This window comes from Heterodontus francisci, chromosome 38, assembly GCF_036365525.1.
Source record: "Heterodontus francisci isolate sHetFra1 chromosome 38, sHetFra1.hap1, whole genome shotgun sequence".
NCBI classification, from domain to species: Eukaryota; Metazoa; Chordata; class Chondrichthyes; order Heterodontiformes; family Heterodontidae; genus Heterodontus; species Heterodontus francisci.
The window spans coordinates 43609882-43632566 of NC_090408.1; the positions used below are offsets into that span (position 1 = coordinate 43609882).

At 42.6% G+C, this 22685-nt stretch overlaps 1 protein-coding gene across 13 annotated transcripts in view; it reads left to right on the plus strand.

Moving 5' to 3' along the window:
* The window catches only part of megf11 (multiple EGF-like-domains 11), a 568089-nt gene that overhangs the window by 409633 nt on the left and 135771 nt on the right, over window positions 1-22685 (plus strand). For all 13 annotated transcript variants that reach the window (XM_068018269.1, XM_068018268.1, XM_068018258.1 and 10 more), the window contains one exon: window positions 4555-4691. In XM_068018269.1, the coding sequence (XP_067874370.1) occupies window positions 4555-4691 (137 nt within the window). The remainder of the gene's footprint in view (window positions 1-4554; window positions 4692-22685) is intronic.

A 22685-nucleotide genomic window follows, 5' to 3' on the forward strand; every position in this document is an offset into this window, starting at 1 on the left:
TATTTTGCTGTTATTAAAGTTTAGCAGTATGTGAAATGAAGGGTATTTATACGAACTAGGAGCAGGAGTAGGCCATTCGGCCCCTCGGGCCTGCTCCGCCATTCCATAAGATCATGGCTGATCTGTTTGTGGACTCAACTCCACTTTCCTGCCTACCCCGATACCCTTTGACTCCCTTGTATGTCAAAAATCTGTCACCCTCTGTTTTTAAAACATTCAATGACCCGGCCTCCACCGCTCTCCAGGGAAGAGAGTTCCACAGACTCACGACCCTCTGAGAGAAAAAAATTCTCCTCATCACTGTAATAAATGGGACACCCCTTATTTTTAAACTGTGCCCCATGGTTTTAGCCTCTCCCACAAGGGGAAACATCCTTTCCATATCCACCCTGTCAAGTCCCCTCAGGATCTTATATGTTTCAATCAGATCACCTCTCATCTTTCTAAGCTCCAATGAATACAGACCCAACCTGTCCAACCTTTCCTCATAAATGAACCTTCTCATCCCAGGCATCAATCGAGTGAACCTTCTCTGAACTGCTTCTCATGTAATTATATCCTTTCTTAAGTAAGGAGACCAAAACTGTACACAATACTCTAGATGTGATCTCACCAATGCCCTATACAACTGTAGCAAAACATTTCTACTTTTATATTCCATTCCTCTTGCAATAAACAGCAACATTGCATTTGCCTTCTTAATCACTTGCTGTACCTGTATACTAACTTTTTGTGTTTCATGTACTAGGACACCCAGATCCCTCTGCGTATCAGGGTTCTGCAATCTCTCTCCATTTAAATAATATGTCACTTTTCTATTTTTCCGGCCAAAGTGGACAAGTACACACTTACCCACATTATACTCCGTTTGCCAAATCTTTGCCCGCTCACTTAACCTATCTATATCCCTTTGCAGACTCCTTATGTCCTCTTCACAACTTACTTTCCTACCTATCTTTGTGTCATCAGCACATTTAGCAACCATACATTCTGTCCCTTCATCCAAGTTAATTGATATATATATGTAAATATTTGAGGCCCCAGCACCTATCCCTGTGGCACTCCACTTGTTACAGTTTACCCCCTATACCATGGGCTCTTATTTTGTTCAGTAACCTTTGGTGTGGCACCTTGTCAATTGTCTCCTGGAAATCCAAGTATACCACATCCACATGTTCCCCTTTATCCACGTTGCTTGTTACTTCCTCAAAGAACACTAATAAATTAGTCAAACAGGATTTCCCTTTTATAAAACCATGTTGACTCTGCCTGATGCATTGAGATTTTCTGAATGACCTCCTAACTAATAGATTCTATAATTTTTCCTATTTCAGATAGGAAGTTAAGCTAACTGGCCTGTAATTTCCTGCTTTCTGTCTTCCTCCTTTCTTGAATAGTGGAGTTACATTTGCTATTTTCCAATCTGATGGGACCTTTCCAGAATCTAGGGAATTTTGGAAAATTAAAATCAATACACCCACTATCTCAGCAGGCACTTTTTCTAAGACCCTAGGATGAAGTCCATCAGGACCTGGGGACTTATCATCTTTTAGTTCTAATATTTTTCTCAGTCCCCTTTCCTTGGTAATGGTAATTTTTTTAAGTTCCTCCCTCCCTTTCAACTCTTGAATCACAATTATTTCTGGGATGTTATTTGTATCCTCTACAGTGAAGACAGATACAAAAAATCTGTTCAATTCCTCTGCCATTTCCTTATTTTCCATTATTAACTCCCTAGACTCACTCTCTGGAGGACCAATACTCATTTTACTTACTCTTTTCCTTTTTAAATACCTGTAGAAACTCTTCCTATCCATTTTTATATTTCTAGCTAGCTTTCTCTTGTACTCTAATTTCTCTCTCCTCATTTTTTTTAGTCATTCTTTGCTTTTTTTAATATTCTGTCTAATCTTCTGACCTGCCATTACTCTTCACTGAATGTACACTTTTTCTTTCAAGTTGATGCTATCTTTAATATCCTTAGTTAGCCACGGATGGTGCATCCATCCCCTGGAGTCTTTCTTTCTCACTGGAATGTATCTTTGCTGAGTGTTGTGAAATATCTCCTTAAATGTCTGCCACTGCATCTCTACTGACCTATCCTAATTTCCCAGTTTACTTTAGCCAGCTCTGTCTTCAAACCCTCATCGTTACCCTTATTTAAGTTTAAAGCACTAGTCTTAGATCTTAGACTCTTCTCACCCTCAGACTGAATGCTATATTCAATCATATTGTGATCACTGCTACCTAGGGGTGCCTTTACTATGAGGTCATTAATTAATCCTGTCTTGTTACACATTACTAGATCTAGAATAGCCTGCTCTCTGGTTGGCTCTAGAACGTGCTGCCCTAAGAAACTGTCCTGAAAACACTCTATGAACTCATCATCCAGGCTACCTTTGCCAATCTGATTCGTCCAACCTATATGTAGATTAAAATCACCCATGATTATCGCGGTAAGAAAGTCTCCAACCCTCATGCAGGAAGGAATGGCTTGGAGCAATCAGAAAACAGATGGCTGAGGATATTATCTCCCAAACTACAGTGCTAATGGTTTGGGATCTTTAATATGCCTAGCCACCTTATACAAACATATGAAAGGGCAGGGAAAAATAACAGTTCAGCCTCCATAACTCAAGATGCCTGGGCAATCATAACTGGATAGTTCCTCCCCCCACAGCCATGTAATCTCCTGGGAGAGGCAGAAAAACAAAAAGAACAGGGCCAATAAGATGGAAAAAAACTCTGGAAAATTCTTTAGTCCCCTCAGGCCATCAAAACCAGTCCCAGCGCTCACACAGACCAAGTGTGCATTAACTGTTAATCCACTGATCTTTTATATGATGTGATCTCTGTCCCAGCCAAGAACAGGTCCAGCTCCCCCTTGAAGGTAGAGAGTCAGTACCCACCACACCAGCCAGCAATGTGTTCCAGAGGCTCACTACTTTCTGGAGAAAGAACCACCCAAAATTAGTTTATTTACACTTTTGTGTAGTTGAAATGCATAAATTTCAGCAGGTATGCGTTCATTTAAGGTCTTTTGAGGAACTGATATTTCACCTGAAGGAGTCTGGCATTGAGAGTTTCACATATATGGCCTCCTTCTGTGCTGTAAATTGTTCAACCAAACCAAATACACCTCTGGAATTAGGCCCAATTCCCATTCCACTTTGGAGGCCTGTGAAATAGTAGGGCTAAATTTCAGTCATAGTTGGACACCTAAGGGCTCATTTGCAAAGTTCATGAAATCTGGGCGAATGTGATTTACGGGGTAATTTAACTGCATTTGCAACATATGTGCTATTCAGTGCTGAGAATATAGGCTTCTACAGCAAACAAAATGTTAGCATGTCATACTGAACAGCAGCTCTATAAAGCCAGGTCAGTTTTAGTGCAAAGGCTGTGACTAACTGTGAATGCAGGGTCAGATCCAAAATGACAGCAAACTGATCACCCATGTAAATTGTGTTAAATTGTATACAGGTGGTGGGCATTAACTGGGGCCCTGTAACTAGACACAGACTGAAAGTGTGGTTGGGTTTGGAGATGTATGCTTGTAATGTGTAATTCTCTAAATAAATGCTTATAAAAGTGTGTAAAGTTTGGCTCCAGTTCTATCCTTCACCAACTGGCTTTCTGGAATATAACAACCCAACTTGTCAGAAAGCAGGCAGTCCTCTTCAGTGGGAGAGTAGAATTTCTCGTTAAAGAAAAGTTGTTCATTTAAACTGCAATTGGTTTATAACAACAGTTAAGAGAAAAAATACTTCTGTAACTTTTCACACACAATAAATCATAGAATCATAGAACGTTTACAGCACAGAAAGAGGCCACTTGGCCCATCATGTCTGTGCGGCCGAAAAATGAGCCACCCAGTTTAATCCCACCTTCCAGCATTTGGTCCACAGCCCTGCAGGTTACGGTACTTGACTTGTCCGACAGCTTGACTTGTGGAGCTAGATCGCATCACATCTTACTGGATAAGAACGTCATCCTTTCTGAATAACAAATTAATATGAAAGGTTCAACACGTTTATCCCTGGCATTATGAAGCAGATTTTTATCCTCACCATTCTCATTATTCCATATCAATACTTTACAATAGTACAAAAATCATTGTTAGGCTTTGAAGTAATTTACAAAAATGAATAGATTCCTCACTGGTTTACACATGACAGCTTTTAGCAATGCTTTATAATGTGTGAAAAGTACAGCTCATCGTCACACAGATCAATTTTTGACTTGAAAATTGCATTAGAAATGGTTGCTGCATGTTGTTGGGTTGAGTAAATTTGCCAATGGCATGCAGAGAATTAAAAATAAAATGAATCAGTATAATATGCAAAATAATCCATTGAGGAGATTGTACAATGAATCACTTTTGCTCCAGGCTCCTAACTAATGCACACCAAGGTGGCCTGATGTATAATTGTGCACATTCATTTGATCCACTGTTTCACCAGAACAGTATGTTATCCATTTATATACCAAGCAGTTAAAATTCTGTTTGGATTATAAATATAATGGAGATTTTTATTTTACCTTTTGTTGTAGGGATCGGTCTGTGCACAGCCATGCCCATTTGGAAAGTTTGGGATAAATTGTACCCAAGACTGCCCGTGCCATAATGGAGGACACTGTGATCATGTGACAGGCAGATGCCATTGTATAGCTGGATACGCTGGTGACAGGTGAGAACAAATCCAACGTAGCATACAATTATGTAACAGGTATAAGGAAATCACAATGGAAATAGAAACCATGGCCTAAGCTTTCCAAATACTCACAGCAGTGAGGCACCTGGCTGCCTGTAGCACATATCTTGCAATAATAGTTGCGTTTCCCATACTGATTACGGGTAGAAATCAGTATGTTTAGTTTCTTTTTTTTTCAGACATAGAACAGGTGCAAAATATACATATTTAACGGTGGGATGGCTGTCCCCCCAATACGTGGAGGCATTGATCCCATCGCAAAATTCGTCAGGGACTTTTCTTAAGCATCCCGGGCAAACGCTGGTCGTAAGTGATATAATGGTCTAGGATGCATCTTCATCTCTAATTGCCCCTGATAAACACTTGACCAGTTTTGCATTAATGACGACTGGGTTATGTTTGGTAAGGTTTAGGGAAGGTGGGGACATCAGCAGCTCAGTCAGTGAACAGCAGACTTGAGTTGCTCTCTTCTGCAGGAATGGTCATCTCTCAATGAGTAAAACAGGTGCAGATCTAAAGTGACCAAATGTCACTGCAGTGTAAAACATGGTGCACCTCATATCCTGTCCTGCTCAGGACAAAGCTCGTCAGCAAGTTTTGATAGCACAATGCTACTGTGAAGCGATTGAGTTTCTTGTAATCATATGGTAGGGAGTTTAATGGTGCCAAAGCAATATTATTATCTATCGGTTATTGTATATTGTTTCTGTAAGAAGGGGCAGTAATTTTAACCCTTCCTGCCTGGTGGAATTGAGCAGGAGAACAGTTAAAATCATCCAGGTTACTTATCCACCCTGGAGCAGCTGGTAGCTAACTTGTTAAGATTTTTACTTCCCCAACTGAGCAGGTAGCAAGGACACTCATCCCACGTTGGCCTGGTCCATTTTTAATGAATATGTCGGTTCCTCATGGTGTCACCGGGAGCCAACTGCAATTTTAAGTCTGCAGGCAGGAGCGGTGGGTTTCCTGTCAGGCCAAGCCAGCGGGGAAGTGGATTAGGGCCAGAAGATGCCCAAAAAGGGAGAGGTCTGGTCCTCTGGCCCCACAAGGAAGGCTTAGGCATCCCTTACCTTGAACTCGCCCCACCTCCGATCGCAAGACCACCCCCCTCCCACACATGAGATTGTGCCAGTTCCAATCCCACCACTTATTCATCTCAGTGGGTAGTCTCTGGGCTACATGGTTTTCTGCCCAGTCCAGAGCAAGTGGGGTGCTGGCCAGGGGGATTTAACTGAGGCCTCTGAGTTAAAATACACCGAGGATCATTACTGGAGCATGGGTGAGTTTGACATTCACATTTTCTCCTCACTGCCAAAAACTGGTCTAGAGATAAAATTGAGGCCAAATTTACTTAAGGTTGCTGTACTTCTAACAAAATTTATTTTAGCAGTTTTGGAATTCTTACTTGTGCATTTCAGTTGAAGTGGGGTTAGAGGATGGGAGTTAATTAGACCAGGACATTCAGGTACAATTCAGTCCCCATTTTCAAGTCATACATTATATTAATTATAGTTAAATGACAAAACGTATGTTAATTTGGGAAGGAGTCTAGGAGTTTCTCTTAAGTACCGGCTGAAGAGCTGAGAAAAAAAACTGAGGCACCATAATGCCTCCTCTGGTGAAAGTGTGTAATTATTTTGAGACAGGTTTACAAAGGCATTATAAATTATAATCCATTATAAATTTGAATATAGGAACTTGGAATTGAAAATAGTTTGACACAAAAGTATGACAAAAATGTGTCAACAGGGAGTAAGGTTTTGTAGAAATGCATGCACTCATAACATATTTAAAACATCATAGATACATTTTGTTAATTTTTGGTGAAAGAATATTTTCCTTATGCAGGATCCTTTGTATTCCTAGGTAATGGTGGAATTTCTGCTTACAATTCACTGTTACTTATGTAGTGAGTTGAAGTGGGAAAAGGTAATCTTATATATTATACCTGCCAGAAGTTTGGAGATAGGGGGAAGTGGACTTAAATTGTGGTGAGGTGCAATATGTATAAAGTGGCAGTCACATTCCCTGCAGCTGAATAATTATCTGTCAGAAGTGAGTTTTGATTTCTGTGATTCTGGGACCACATGTTTGCAGTTTAATGTAACTATTCTATTACAGTATTATTTACTTAGAGTAGCTGAAACTATGAAATTCTGAAATAATAGTTAGTTATGCACTACCGAAATGTCCCAGGATTGCCCAGTTTAAAGGGCTTGTACAATATATTCAACAGGAATGTTAAGAAAAATGTAATTAAATCTGGCAGTCTATGAGATCCTGATGAGCATGCAATAATTTACTTTAAATTGTTTTTAAAGAAAGACATACCTTTTGCTATTTAATATTTCTATAAAATGCCCTGATTAATTTTGTGAGCACCAACAGAATTAACCCAGCAAGCCTAATAATTATAGACCGTGTTAGAATTCCCTACCAGCAGTAATCCTACTCTCAGTAGTTGAAAGACCCCACCAGTGCAATCCGAACACTAAATGGAGCCATACATAATTATATGTTTATACTTTAATTGAAATATATCTAGCCTCTAACATCATTTACAGGTGTAATAGATTTCTGGCTGTGTGGAAAAAGATATTTAACTCGGTTACAAAGTCCCACTGCAACCATTCTTGATGTTTTAAACCCATTTGCTGCTTTTAAGAGTGAGCTAATGTGATACGTGTTTGAATAAATGAGTGTGATGCCTTTAACGTTTGTAAGGAGAGGTAATGAGGTACTTCAGATCATTTGTCATTTTCCTGAATATTTTATTTATTTTGTGCCCTTTGTCTTTTGGTGACATAAAGCTGGAGCCATCAGAAAATCTATACAAAGAAAAGCTGATAGCAGCCAACTTCTCATCTTCTTTGTTCTTTTCATGAGTAATTTTTTAAACCAGAAAAGAACCACTGATTGGACCATAGCCTACATATTCCTCCATCTCCGTCCATCCCCATATTAACCGTTAACTTGTCTCGGTTTGATCGACGTTTCCCCTATTTGCAAGTTGTATCCCATCTTCTGTACTACCTTGTCCCACATTCAGTCCCTAAAATCGGTGTGTTGATTAAGCAGATGCCTTTAAAAGCCTAAGTCAGGATATTTACATACTCATTGGTCAGTGATAGACATGTGTGTAGGGAGAGGGTGAAGGAACACTGCAGGGGGAATTTTATGAAGGCAACGGGGTCTCGGCTGCTGGCTGGAAAGCTGGTGAGAGACCCATGTTGTCTCCTTTGGGGAAAGCCCGCCTTATGATGAGCCAATCAGCCAATTAACAGACCCCCGCAGGCCTTTCCCAGGATCAGGACCCCAGGGGGTGAGAATTCCTGCCCACCGAGAGCTGCCGGCCAATCAGATGCTGGCAGCTCTTTTGCTGAGCAGCGCCACCAACGAGATGGTGGCTACTGCTGGAACAGCACCCACCTAAGGCCCAGAATTGCAGAGCAACCAGTGCCAGAGGTGAGTGATGCCAGGAGGGATATCACAGGGTGAGGGTCACGAGGAGGGGGCTGTAGGGAAATTGGCAGCAAGGTCAGGTGGGTGGCTCTCAGCAGGCCCCCCTCTTTGCAATGCCAGGTCCCTCTGAGTGCCTTTGAACGAGGGACCTCCCCTGGGAAACCACAAGCAATCCCACATGGGTTTGCATATTGTGCTCCCTGCGTGGCAACAGGCCAGCCCGCTGCTTGATTAATACCAGCAGTGGGAAGAGGCCCTTAATGCGGTATTAATTGCCCTTTAAGGACCTCAATTGGCGGTGGGGCCTTCCCGTCATGGACTTAATTGACATAGAGGCAGGAATGTGGCAGGTCCCTACCCGCCACCATCCCACCGATTAATTGCCCTCTCTGCCTCCAAACTTGCCATGGGGGAGAGCATAAAATACCACCCTGCCTGTGTAATCTCCCTAAAAGAAATCACAGAATGGTTACAGCACAAAAGGAGACCATTCGGCCCGTAGTGTCCATGCCGACTATCTGCAAGAGCATCTCAGCTAGTTCCACTCCCCTGCTCTTTCCCTGTAGCCCTGTTAATGTTTTCTCTTCAGGTGCTTATCCAATTCCCTTTTAAAAGCCCTGATTGTATCTGCCTCCACCACACTCTCAGTTGGTGCAATCCCAATCCTAACCACTCTCTGTGTTAAAAAAGTTTTCCCTTCATGTCACCGCTGTTTTTTTGCCAGTCACCTTAAAGTGTGTCCTCTGGTTCTCAACCCTTCCTCCAATGAGAACAGTTTCTTTCTCTCTGCTCTGTTTTGATCCCTCAAGGTTTAGAATACTTCTATCAAATCTCTTCTCTAAGGAGAACAACCAAAACTTCTCCAATCTATCCACATTACTGAAGTCCATCATCCCTGGAACCATTCTTGTAAAAATCTTTTCTGCACCTACTATAAAGCCTTCACATCCTTCCTAAATTGCAGCCCAGAATTGGATACAATACTCCAGTTGAGGCCGAACCAGTGTTTTATAACTTCCTTGCTTTGGTGAACCTTTATAAAATTCTGGTTTGGCATAAGTTAATTTAAAGCATAATTATTCTGACCATCTTTAAAATGCTATTTTTCCTAATCCCTTAATCTGTTTTCTCAGGATGTAGTTTGGTTCTTCACTGTGCCATTTCAGAATGCTGAAGCTGGCTGATTCACTGTACATGGTGTACAGTCTTATGCTCTCTGACACTCACTCTCTTTCCTGCCCCAGTACTCCTCTGGTTGCCTCTCCATGTTGTATGAGACCTCGCTCAAAGCCTGATCATAGCAACCCGCAGTTACTGAGGTAGTTGTGGATTTGTAGTAACACAGTAATTGTCAATTGGCACCAACAGTAAATTTATTAGGAGGGAGGATGCCAGGACAGGACAGAAAAACATTACATTTATTTACAGGAGTGGGTTACTAGTCCTAATCTCAAAATTATTGGTGCAGGTATGAACCTTGATCAAACTAATCTTGACTACGAATTATACAATCCTATTGGATCATTTTATCTCAGGTTTTTGCTTCACTTTTTCTTGTGTTTAATCTGCCTATAATTACCCTTCTGCCACACTTTCATTTGATTAGTTTTATCAAATGAAATATTGCCATTTGGATTTGCATGGCATGATCCCAATTACAACACCTGCAAACAAGTTAGAACAAAATTGGTGAGTACCCTATTCAAATCATTAAGGATAATTGGATGCCTCTACTGATAGGCACCAGTATGTTTGAGTGGCAACAATTAGCCAGGAAAAAGAAGCTGGAACTTTGGGAGGTGGCTCATGGAGTTAATGGTAGGAATTTTATGCTTGGTGGGAGGCCCTGCCCACCAGCCAAAAAGTTGGGATGAGCCCGCCTCCACCGGCCCTAGGAGCCACACTATGATATTACGTGGCCCAGGCCCTCATTTGGCCTTGGGTGGGACTTCCGCCTCCAAGAGCTGCTGGCTAATCAGCGGGCTGGGAGCTCTCAGTCCCAGCAGTGCCACCGGGAGCGATGGCCTCTGCTGGGACTGAGCCAGGGAGAGGAGCAAGAGGGACGTCGACCCCAGAAAAAAGATACGTTTTTGGGGCCTCACAGGGGACAATCGGCTGGGGCCCAGCAAGGCAAGGGGGGAGGGGGCGGTTGGTGTGGAGGTGGGGAATGTATTTCAATGGTGGCAATTGAGCTGTGGGGAGGGCCTCCATGGGGCACAGGGTGCCTGAGCAGGAGGGCCCCCAGCCCACAAGGAGGCCACCAGGTTTTACCGGGCGGCCTCCTAGGGGGCCTAAGCCGCCATACTGGCAGCGATGGGAGGAGACCCTAAAGTGGCCTGGAGCGGGCGGGCCTCTTCTCACCGCTGCCGCCCCTCATAAAATTGCAACGGGAACGGCAACCCGGCTCCCACTCTATTTTACAACACCCCCGCCTCCAGCCCACACCTGCAGGGTGCATAAAATTCTTGACAATGTTTCAGAATCTCCATTGAAATGTCCATTTTCAAAATCATCATTGTAGCAACTCAAATGTAGCAAGAAAATCTCCAAGAAAAATCCCATGGAAAATAGCAGCAAACATAAATCTAACGCAGTAGGACCCCTTGTAGAGTCATAGAATTATACAGCACAGACACAGGCCCTTCAGTCCATCATGTCCATGCTGGTCATCAAGCACCTATCTATTCTAATCCCATTTTCCAGCACTTGGCCCATAGCCTTGTATGCTATGGTGTTTCAAGTGCTCATCTAAATACGTCTTAAATGTTGTGAGGGTTCCTGCCTGTACCACCCCTTCAGGCAGTGTGTACCAGATTCCAACCACCCTCTGGGTGAAAAGCTTTTCCTCAAATCCCCTCTAAAGCTCCTGCCCCTTACCTTAAATCTATGCCCTCTGGTTATTGACTCCTCTGCTAAGGGAAAATGTTTCTTCCTATCTACCCTATCTATGCCCCTCATAATTTTGTATACCTCAATCAGGTCCCCCCTCAACCTTCTCTGCTCTAAGGAAAACAACCCTAGCCTATCCAGACTCTCTTCATAGCTGAGATGCTCCAGCCCAGGCAACATCCTGGTGAATCGCCTCTACACCCTCTCCAGTGCAATCACATCCTTCCTGTAGTGTGGTGACCAGAACTGTACACAGTACTCCAGCTGTGGCCTAATTAGCCTTTTATACAGCTCCATCATAACCTCCCTGCTCTTATAAGAACATAAGAACTAGGAGCAGGAGTAGGCAATTCAGCCCCTCGAGCCTGCTCCACCATTCAATACGATCATGGCTGATCTCATCTTGGCCTCAACTCCACTTTCCTGCCCGTTGTCTATAACCCATTACTAATTAAAAATCTGTCTATCTCCTCCTTAAATTTACTCAATGTCCCGGCATCCACCACACTCTGGGGTAGTGAATTCCACAGACTGACGACCCTTTGAGAGAAGTAATTTCTCCGCATCTCTGTTTTAAATCTGCTACCCCTTTTCCTAAAACTATGACCTCTCATTCTAGATTGCCCCACCAGAAAAAACATCCCCTCTACGTTTACTTTGTCAATCTCCTTAATCATCTTATATACCTCAATTAGATCTCCTCTCATTCTTCTAAACTCTCGAGAGTAAAGGCGTAAACTGCTCAATCTCTCTTCATAAGACAAACCCCTCATCTCTGGAATCAATCTAGTGAACCTCCTCTGAACTGCCTCCAATGCAACTACATCCCTCCTCAAGTAAGGGGACCAAAACTGTACGCAATACTCCAGGTGCGGTCTCACTAATGCCTTGTACAGTTGCAGCAACACTTCCCTACTTTTATACTCTATTCCATTAGCAATAAATGCCAAAATTCCAATTGCCTTTCTTATTACCTGCTGTACCTGCATACTAGTTTTCTGTGATTCATGCACGAGGACACCCTGATCCCTCTGCATGAAGCTCTCTGAAGTTTCTCTCCATTTAGATAATAATTTGCCTTTCTATTCTTACGACCAAAATGAATAACCTCACACTTATCCACTTTAAACTCCATCTGCCAAATTTTGGCCCATTCACCTAACCTATCCATATCCATTTGTAAATTTCTTTATTGCGACCTACTATCCCACATATTTTAGTGCCATCTTTGAACTTACTAATCATACCTCCTATATTCATGTCTAAATCATTAATGTACACTACAAACAGCACGGGTGCCAGCACCGACCCCTGCGGTACACCACTGGTCATAGGCTTCCAATCACATAAACAACCCTTGACCCTCACCCTCTGCCTACTGCCACTAAGCCAATTTTGGATATAATTTGCCAAATTGCCCTGGATCCCAAGGGCTCTTACCTTCTTGACCAATCTCCCATGTGAGACCTTATTAAAAACCTTACTGAAGTCCATGTAGACTACTTCAACTGCTTTACCCTCATCTATACACCTAGTCACCTCCTCGAAAAATTCAATCAAATTTGACAAAGCCATGCTGACTATCCTTGATTAATCCCTGTCTCTCCAAGTGGAGATTAGTTCTGTCCCTCAGAATTTTTTCCAATAATTACCCTACCACTGATGTTAGACTCACTGGCCTGTAATTACCTGGTTTATCCCTACTACCCTTCTTGAATAATGGTACCACATTCGCTGTCCTCCAGTCCTCTGGCACCTCTCCTGTGGACAGAGAGGATTTGAAAATTTGTGTCAGAGCCCCTGTAATCTCCTCCCTTGCCTCACATAGCAGCCTGGGATACATCTCATCTGGGCCTGGGGATTTATCCACTTTTAACCCGCTAAAACCGTTAATACCTCCTCCTTATCAATGCCAATTTGTTCAAGTATATCACAATCCCCCTCCCTGATCTCTACACCTACATCGCCCTTCTCCATAGCAAAAACCTCACCTACATCCTCCGGCTCCAGACACAGATTGCCACTTTGGTCCCTAATGGGCCCTACTCTTTCCCTTCAAATGCTTTCATCCCAGAATGTGCCTTCCCCAAAAGCTCATTTCGTGTGGAAGAACTAAAAGTTTTCATGGCAAGAGTCATAAGGAATTGCATGTGGAGTTTCAGAATCATACAATAATACAAATTATTATGATATTAAAATGAAGCTGTCATCTGTTTTTAGCAAAAGTTCCTCTGAGCTGTAGAATGGGGCAGTGACTCTCCCCTAATTTCCCCACCCGCAGCCTTTGTTCTATTCTGCCACCAGCAATGCCAGCCAGAAAGTTTCCTCTGATGTGTCAGAATTGACCTGTTTGATAATGAACAAGTGGTTGGACTTTCATACAGACATTAACTCACTGGCTATAGTTTGTAATACTAGTGCAATAGTTGAGTGACTCTTGTGTTAACATTTAGATACAAGACCTGAATTTTCTTTCTTCCACCCGAGGAAGGTGAGCTGGGACTTTGGACCGTTGCCTCAATCCCACTGTGACCCCACCCCATTTTCTTGGGTCAGAACTATTAATGCAGGAAGGGTGGGCTCCTGGCAGGATCTTCTCTGGCAAGAGGGAGCCTGTCACTGCTGGGAAAGGAGAATTCTGGTGGTGCTGCTGTGGGACCAACATCAGAAGGAGAGAAGGCCAAATTCAGGGGTTCTGAAGTGCTCCCCCCAAAAATAAGACATGTTGAATGTTAGGCTTCAGACTGATCCGTAGCCTAACAAAGGTCAATGTTTAGCCCTCTTCTTCCAAGCGGGTCCACCCCTCTCCTGATGATCCAATCAGAGTTCACTTGCCAACCAATCAGCACTCTCTTCTCATGCAGTATAAGTTGTTATTTTCCTTGCATTGGTTATTCTTGCGTATTGTCCTGATGAGTGCAAGACGAAAAGCTCCGACAACTTGTCTCTATTTTCAGCAATTCTCAAGTTCTGTACTACCAAATGACTATTTTTGAGATTATGGATTTATTTCTTTTAGTCATGTTTTTGCTACTATTTTAATTTCAGGGACTGGATGAAGGGGTTGTCTAGCACTCTGTCCTTCCAGTACAAACACTTGGATTCAAATCAAAGCCAGACCAAAAGAATGAAAATCTTCCTTGTTTGCTGTTGTAATGGGGTGGGTCAATCACAATCTAGTTCCCAAATTCACAGCCTCACCCAAAGACACTCTCTGCATAGCTTACTTAGAAAAAGGAAAATCACACTGGGTTACAATGGTAGATGCTGTTTTCAGGCTAGGGTTAAAACAGAATTTGGGGACAGATCAGAAAACTTACCAATTTTTATAATGTATAATTCTGTTCCTGTCTGTCATCCTGACAGCTTCACAGCAACATCTGATCTAAAAAGAAAAGATGATTTGAATAAAGCCATCTGGTTATGACAAATTTTACAATGGCGCTCAGCCAATCCAGCATCAGCCGCAATTGAATTTAGCTTGCAATGGTCAGACTGTTTGCCACAGCATTCGTTCAGCATTCCCACATCAAGACTTACCATGGACACACTCCAAGCTATTCCCATCACATAAACTTCTCAGAAAAACGAGAGACACTCAAGGACAAATGATAATGAAACTGTCGAATAGACTAAACTGTCATCTGGCAGCAGTGAAAATGGGAACTGGCAAGAAATCTTTTTCAAGCAAATAAAGAATTCAGATTGGGTTTAAGAATCAGCTCATCCAGTATAACTGGCTCTAATAATTATAAATAGTTTTTTAAGCTATAGTCTTAGCTCCTCAGCTGCCAGCCCTTGCTGGAAATTAGATTTTTTTAAAGATAAGCTTTAATGAGTTCTCAATAATCGGCATACAACATAGCTGTTGCTGTTGATCATACTCACCTTGCGAGAAACATCACACCAACTATTATTTTCTTGCAATCAACTGTGGATTTCTGCTCAATAATCTTGCAGTGATGACATCATATGTTTATTCTTCACTCTGAATATCATCTCATCAACTATATGCAGTGATAAATATATGCTCTGCTTGGGAAAGAATCATCAGTTAAGTTCCACAGCAATCTGTTCTGCTAGTTATATTTGTGAATGAAATGAAACAACTGTTTATAGTTCTCTGGAGTTTAGAAGAATGAGAGATGATCTAATTGAGACATACAAGATTCTGAAAGGGCTTGATAGGGTAGAAGCTGAGAGATTATTTCCGCTGGTCGGGGAATCTAGAACGCGGGGGCACAGTCTCAGGATAAGGGGCCGATCATTCAGGACTGAGATGAGGAGAAATTACTTCACTCAAAAGGTTGTGAATCTTTGGAATTCTCGACCCAGAGAGTTGTGGATGCTCCATCGTTGAATACATTTAAGGCTGGAATAGATAGATTTTTGGTCTCGCAGGGAATCAAGGGATATGAGGAGCAGGCGGGAAAGTGGAATTGAAGCCCAAGATCAGCCATGATCGAATTGAATGGTGGGGCAGGGTCGATGGGCCATATGGTCTATTTCAGCTCCTATTTCTTGTGTTCATAGTGATATTGTTAAATTTGCTGATGACACAAAGCTCTAAGGGAAGGTAACAAGTAAAAATGAGATTGGCCATTTGCAGAGAGACTTTGTATCAGTTATGTAGATGGACTGAAATAGCAGATGGATTTTAGTGTGGATAAATGTTGGGTAATACATACAGGGACAGGTAACAGTAAATGTACATAACACAAAAGGGCGCTGTCATGTGATAGGTCAGTAAGTGTAGGGCTAAACAAGCCTAGCTCCTCAAGGAGAAATTAGGGATAGTATTAGATCCAAAGATGAGGCATATAAAATTGCCAGAAAAAGTAGCAAGTCTGAGGATTGGGAGCAGTTTAGAATTCAGCAAAGGAGGACAAAGAGGTTAATTAAGCAAGGGAAAATAGAGTATGAGAGTAAACTTGTGGGGAACATAAAAACTGACTGTAAAAGCTTCTAGAAATATGTGAAAAGAAAAAGATTAGTGAAGACAAATGTGGGTCCCTTACAGTCAGAAATGGGGGAATTTATTATGGGGAACAAAGAAATAGCAGACCAATTAAATACATACTTTGGTTCTGTCTTCACAAGGGAGGACACAAATTACCTCCCAGAAATGTTAGGGAACATAAGGTCCAGTGAGAAGGAGGAACTGTATGAAATCAGTATTAGTAGGGAAATGGTGTTAGGGAAATTGACGGGATTGAAGGCCGATAAATCCCCAGGGCCTGATAATCCACATCCCAGAGTACTTAAGGAAGTGGCCCTAGAAATAGTAGATGCATTGCTGGTCATTTTTCAAGATTCTGGACTCTGGAACAGTTCCAACGGATTGGAGGGTAGCTAATGTAACCCCACTATTTAAAAAAGAAGGTAGAGAGAAAACAGGGAATTATAGACGGTTAACCTGACATCAGTAGTGGGGAAAATGCGAGTGTCCTTTATAAAAGATGTAATAGCAGAGCACTTGGAAAACAGTGACAGGATTGGACGAAGCCAACATGGATTTACGAAAAGGAAATCATGCTTGACAAATCTACTGGAATTTTTTGAGGATGTAACTAGTAGAATAGATAAGGGAGAACCTGTGGATGTGGTGTATTTGGACCTTGAGAAGGTTTTCGATAAGGTCCCACAAAAGAGATTAGAGTGCAAAATTAAAGCACATGGAATTGGGGGTAAGGTACTGACATGCATAGAGAACTGGTTGGCAGACAGGAAACAAAGAGTAGGAATAAACGGGTCATTTTCCAGGTGGCAGGCAGTGACTAGTGGGGTACCGCAGGGATCAGTGCTAGGACCCCAGCTATTCACAATATATATTAATGATATAGATGAAGGAATTAACTGTAATGTATCCAAGTTTGCAGATGACACAAAGCTGGGTGGGAGTGTGAACTGTGAGGAGGATGCCGAGAAGCTCCAGTGTGATTTGGACAGGTTGAGTGAGTGGGCAAATACACGGCAGATGCAGTATAATGTGGATAAATGTGAGGTTATCCACTTTGGTGGCGAAAACAGAAAGGCAGATTATTATCTGAACGGCGATAGATTGGGAAAGGGGGAGGTGCAGCGAGACCTGGGTGTCCTTGTGCACCAGTTGCTGAAAGTAAGCATGCAGGTGCAGCAGGCAGTTAAGAAGGCAAATGGTATATTGGCCTTCATAGCGAGAGGATTCAAGTACAGAAGCAAGGATGTCTTGCTGCAATTATAAAAGGCCTTGGTGAGACCACATCTGGAGTATTGTGTGCAGTTTTGGTCTCCTTGTCTGAGGAAGGATGTTCTTGCTGTGGAGGGAGTGCAGCGAAGGTTCACCAGACTGATTCCTGGGATGGTAAGACTGATGTATGAAGAAAGTTTGGGTCGATTAGGCTTGTATTCGTTAGAGTTTAGAAGTATGAGAGGGGATCTCATAGAAACCTACAAAATTCTAACAGGACTGGACAGACTAGATGCAGGAAGGATGTTCCCGATGTTCGGGAAGTCCAGGACCAGGGGTCACAGTATAAGAATAAGGGGTAAGCCATTTAGGACTGAGATGAGGAGGGATTTCTTCACCCAGAGTGTGGAACCTGTGGAATTCTCTACCACGGAAAGCAGTTGAGGCCAAATCATTAAATATATTCAAGAAAGAGTTAGGTATCGTTCTTAGGGCCAATGGGATCAAGGGATATGGGGAGAAAGCGGGAACAGGGTACTGAGTTTGGATGATCAGCCATGATCATGTTGAATGGTGGTGCAGGCTTGAAGGGCCGAATGGCCTACTCGCTCCTATTTTTCTATGTTTCTATATAGGCCTAGTCGACCCAATTTCTCCTCATACATGAATCCTGCCATCCCAGGAATCAGCCTAGTAAATCCTCTTTGCACTCCCTCCATGGCAAGAACATCCTTCCTCAGATAAGGACATCAAAACTGCACACAATACTCCAGATGTGGTCTCACCAAGGCCCTGTATAACTACAGTAAGACATCCTTGCTCCTGTACTCAAATCCTCTTGCAATGAAGGCCAACATACCATTTGCCTTCCTAATTGCTTGCTGCACCTGACTGCTTGCTTTTAGCGACTGGTGTACAAGGACACCCAGGTCTTGTTGTACCTCCCCCTTTCCCAATCTATCACCATTCAAATAATAATCTGCCTTTCTGTTTTTACAACCAAAGTGGATAACCTCTCATTTATCCATGTTATACTGCATCTGCCATGCATTTGCCCACTCACCCAACTTGTCCAAATCACATTAGAGCCTCTTTGCATCCTCCTCACAGCTGACATTCCCCCCCAGCTTTGTGTCGTCTGCAAACTTGGAAATGTTACATTTAGTTCCCTCACCCAAATCATTAATATATATTGTGAATAGCTGGGGCCCAAGCACTGATCCCTGCGGTACCTAACTAGTCACTGCCTGCCACCCAGAAAAATACCCATTTTTCCTACTCTCTGTTTCCTGTCTGTCAACCAATTCTCAATCTATGCCAGTATATTACCCCCAATCCCATGTGCTTTAATTTTGCACACTATCCTCTTATGTGGGTCCTTATCAAAAGCCTTCTGAAAATCCAAATACACCAGATCCACAGGTTCTCCCTTATCTATTCTACTAGTTACATCCTCAAAAAACTCCAGTTGATTTGTTAAGCATGATTTCCCTTTCGTAAATCCATGCTGACTTTGTCCAATTCCGTTTATGCCTTTCCAGGTGTTCTGCTATCACATCCTTTATAATAGACTCTAGCATTTTCCCCACTACTGATGTAAGGCTAACTGGTCAGTAGCTCCTTGTTTATTCTCTCCCTCCTTTTTTAAATAGTGGGTTTACATTTGCCACCCTCCAATCTGTAGGAACTGCTCCAGAATCTATAGAATTTTGAAAGATGACCACCAATGCATCCACTATTTCCAGGGCCACTTCCTTTAGTACTCTGGGATGTAGTTCATCAGGCCCTAGGGATTTGTCAGCCTTTAACCCCATTAATTTCCCAACACTATTTTTTTTACTAATACTGATTTCCTTCAGTTCCTCCCTCTCACTAGACCCTTGGTTCCCTGACATTTCTGGGAGGTTATTTGTGTCTTCCTTTGTGAAGACAGAACCAAAGTATGTGTTTAATTGTTCTGCCATTTCTTTGTTCCCCATTATAATTTCCCCCAATTTCTGACTGTAAGGGACCCACATTTGTCTTCACTAATCTTTTTCTTTTCACATATTTCTAGAAGCTTTTACAGTCAGTTTTTATGTTCCCCACAAGTTTACTCTCATACTCTATTTTCCCTTGCTTAATTAACCTCTTTGTCCTCCTTTGCTGAATTCTAAACTGCTCCCAATCCTCAGACTTGCTACTTTTTTTGGCAATTTTATATGCCTCATCTTTGGATCTAATACTATCCCTAATTTCTTTTGTAAGTGAAGTTTTGAGCCACCTTTCCAGTTTTATTTTTGTGCCAGACAGGAATGAATAATTGTTGTAATTCATGCACACATTCTTTAAATATTATCCATTTCCTATCCACCGTCAACCCTTTTAGTAAAGTTCCCCAATCTACCATAGCCAACTCGCACCTCATACCTTCGTAGTTTCCTTTATTTAGATTCAGGACCCTAGTTTTAGATTCAACTGCTTCACTGTCCATCTTAATGAAGAATTCTATCATGTTATGGTCGCTCCTCCCCAAGGGATCTTGCACAACAAGATTGTTAATTAATCCTTTCTCATTGCACAATACCCAGTCTTGGATAGCCTGTTCCCTAGTTGGTTCCTCAACGTATTGGTCTAAGAAACCGTCACGTACGCACTCCAGGAAATCCTCCTCGACAGTATTATTGCTAATTTGGTTTGACCAATCTATATGTAGATTAAAGACACCCATGATTACAGTTGTACCATTATTGCATGCATCTCTAATTTCCTGTTTAATGCCATCCCTTACGTCTCCACTACTATTTGGGGGCCTATAGATAACCCCCACCAACGTTTTCTGACCCTTGGTGTTTCTTAGCTCCACCCATACAGATTCTACATCATGATTTCCGAGCCAATATCCCTCATCATTATTGCATTGATTTCCTCCTTTACTAACAACGCTACCCCTCCTCCTCTCCCTTTTTGCCTGTCTTTCCTAAATATTGAATACCCCTGGATGTTCAGTTCCCATCCTTGGTCACCTTGCAGCCATGTCTCCATAACCACTACTATATCATCACCGTTTATATCTATTTGTGCTGTTAATTCATCTACCTTATTGCGAATGCTCCGTGCATTAATACACAATGCCTTTAGACTTGTCTTTTTCACATTGTTAGTCATCTTAGCTTTATTTTGCACTATGGCCCCATTTGTTTCTCGCCCTTATTTTCTCTGCCTTCCACTTTTGCTTCTTACCTTTCTGTTTTTCATTTCTATCCTTGTTTCCCTCTCCTCTGTCTCCCTGTTCAGATTCCCATCCCCCTGCCATTCTAGTTTAAACCCTCCCCAACAGCACTAGCAAACACCCCTCCCCACCCCCCCACCTAAGGAAATTGGTCCCGGTCCTGCCCAGATGCAACCCATCCAGCTTGTACTGGTCCCACCTTCCCCAATATCCCAGGAATCTGAATCCCTCCCCCCTACACCATTTCTCCAGCCAGGTATTCATCTGTTATATCCTGCTATTTCTGCTCTTGCTAGCACATGGCACTGGTAGTAATCCTGAGGTTACTACCTTTGAGGTCCTACTTTCAATTTACGTCCTAACTCCCTATATTCAGCTTGTAGGACCTCATCCCTTTTTTTTACTTATGTCATTGGTACCAATATGTACCACAACAACTGGCTGCTCGCCCTCCCCCCTCAGAATGCCCTGCAGCCACTCAGAGAAATCCTTGACCCTAGCACCAGGGAGGCAACATACCATCCTGGAGTCTGTTTTGCGGCCGCAGAAACACCTGTCTGTTCCCCTTACGATTGAATCCCCTATCACTATAGCCCTGCCACTCTTTTTCCTCCCGTCCTGTGCAGCAGAGCCCCACCCACGGTGCCATGAACTTGGCTCTTGCTGCTTTCCCCTGAGCCATCTCCCCCAACAATATCCAAAGTAGTATATCTGTTAGAGAGGTGGATGGCCACAGGGGACTCTGACACTACCTGCCTTCCTCGACTCTGCCTGGTGGTCACCCATTCCCTTTCTGCCTTTGCAGCATTTGCCTGTGGTGTGACCACCTCGCTAAATGTGCTATACACTTGCTAAGGAGTGACGCATGCAAATTTCAGGGATGGTTGGCAAACATAAACCAAAATTAACCAAAATGTCTTAAAACAGTCTCTTCCTTGGCAACTGCTAAAGGGAAAGGGATTGAGAAAGGCATTGATCATATCTGAAAGCTTTTTGTCAGTGTGAGGCAGTTACTAATAAGATAAATGAAGTACTTGGGCAAGGTTATAGTGACATTGCACAGAGCCAAAAAAAGCTCGTCAGTTCATTGGTAGTGCGGTCAGTCCTGGGGAATGTTTATTCTTTTGACCACTCAACCTGAAAAAGGTTTAGATGCATTAAAAGGATTTCAGGGAAGAGTGACCCTAATCGTTCTAGGCCTTGGGAGACTAAAGTTTGAGGAAAAGCTCAAACAACTAAGCTTATTTTTACCAGCAAAAAGCAGAATGAGGGCAGACATGAAAATATGAAAAGTATAGAAAACATTGAAATAATGTGTTTTGTAGACCTGCATCATTTGTCCAAGTTAAATAATCTTTAAAATAATGAAATGTATGGATGAGGTGGAATATGCAAGCTATTTATCTTCGGCAATGAGTAAAGCTCAAGGGGACACAAAAATAGGTGTTCTGTGAGGGAAATCCATGATAGAATAATCAGACATGGACTCTGGATAGAGCAGGCATGATGGACTGAAGAGCCTTTTAGAACATAGAACATAGAACAGTACAGCACAGTACAGGCCCTTCGGCCCACAATGTTGTGCCAAACCTTTAACCTACTCTAAGATCAAACTAACTACCTACCCTTCATTCTACTATCATCCATGTACCTATCCAAGAGTCGCTTAAATGTCCCTAATGTATCTGCTTCTACTACCACCGCTGGCAGCGCATTCCACGCACCCACCACTCTCTGTGTAAAGAACCTACCTCTGACATCTCCCCGAAACCTTCCTCCAATCACCTTAAAATTATGCCCCCTGGTGATAGCCCTTTCCACCCTGGGAAAAAGTCTCTGGCTATCCACTCTATCTATGCCTCTCATCATCTTGTACCCCTCTATCAAGTCACCTCTCATCCTTCTTCGCTCCAATGAGAAAAGCCCTAGCTCCCTCAATCTTTCTTCGTAGGACATGCCCTCCAGTCCAGGCAGCATCCTGGTAAATCTCCTCTGCACCCTCTCTAAAGCTTCCACATCCTTCCTATAATGAGGCGACCAGAACTGAACACAATATTCCAAGTGTGGTCGAACCAGGGCCTTATAGAGCTGCAGCATAACCTCGTGGCTCTTAAACTCAATCCCCCTGTTAATGAAAGCCAACACACCATACGCCTTCTTAACAACCCTATCAACTTGGGTGGCAACTTTGAGCGATCTATGGACATGGACCCCAAGATCCCTCTGTTCCTCCACACTA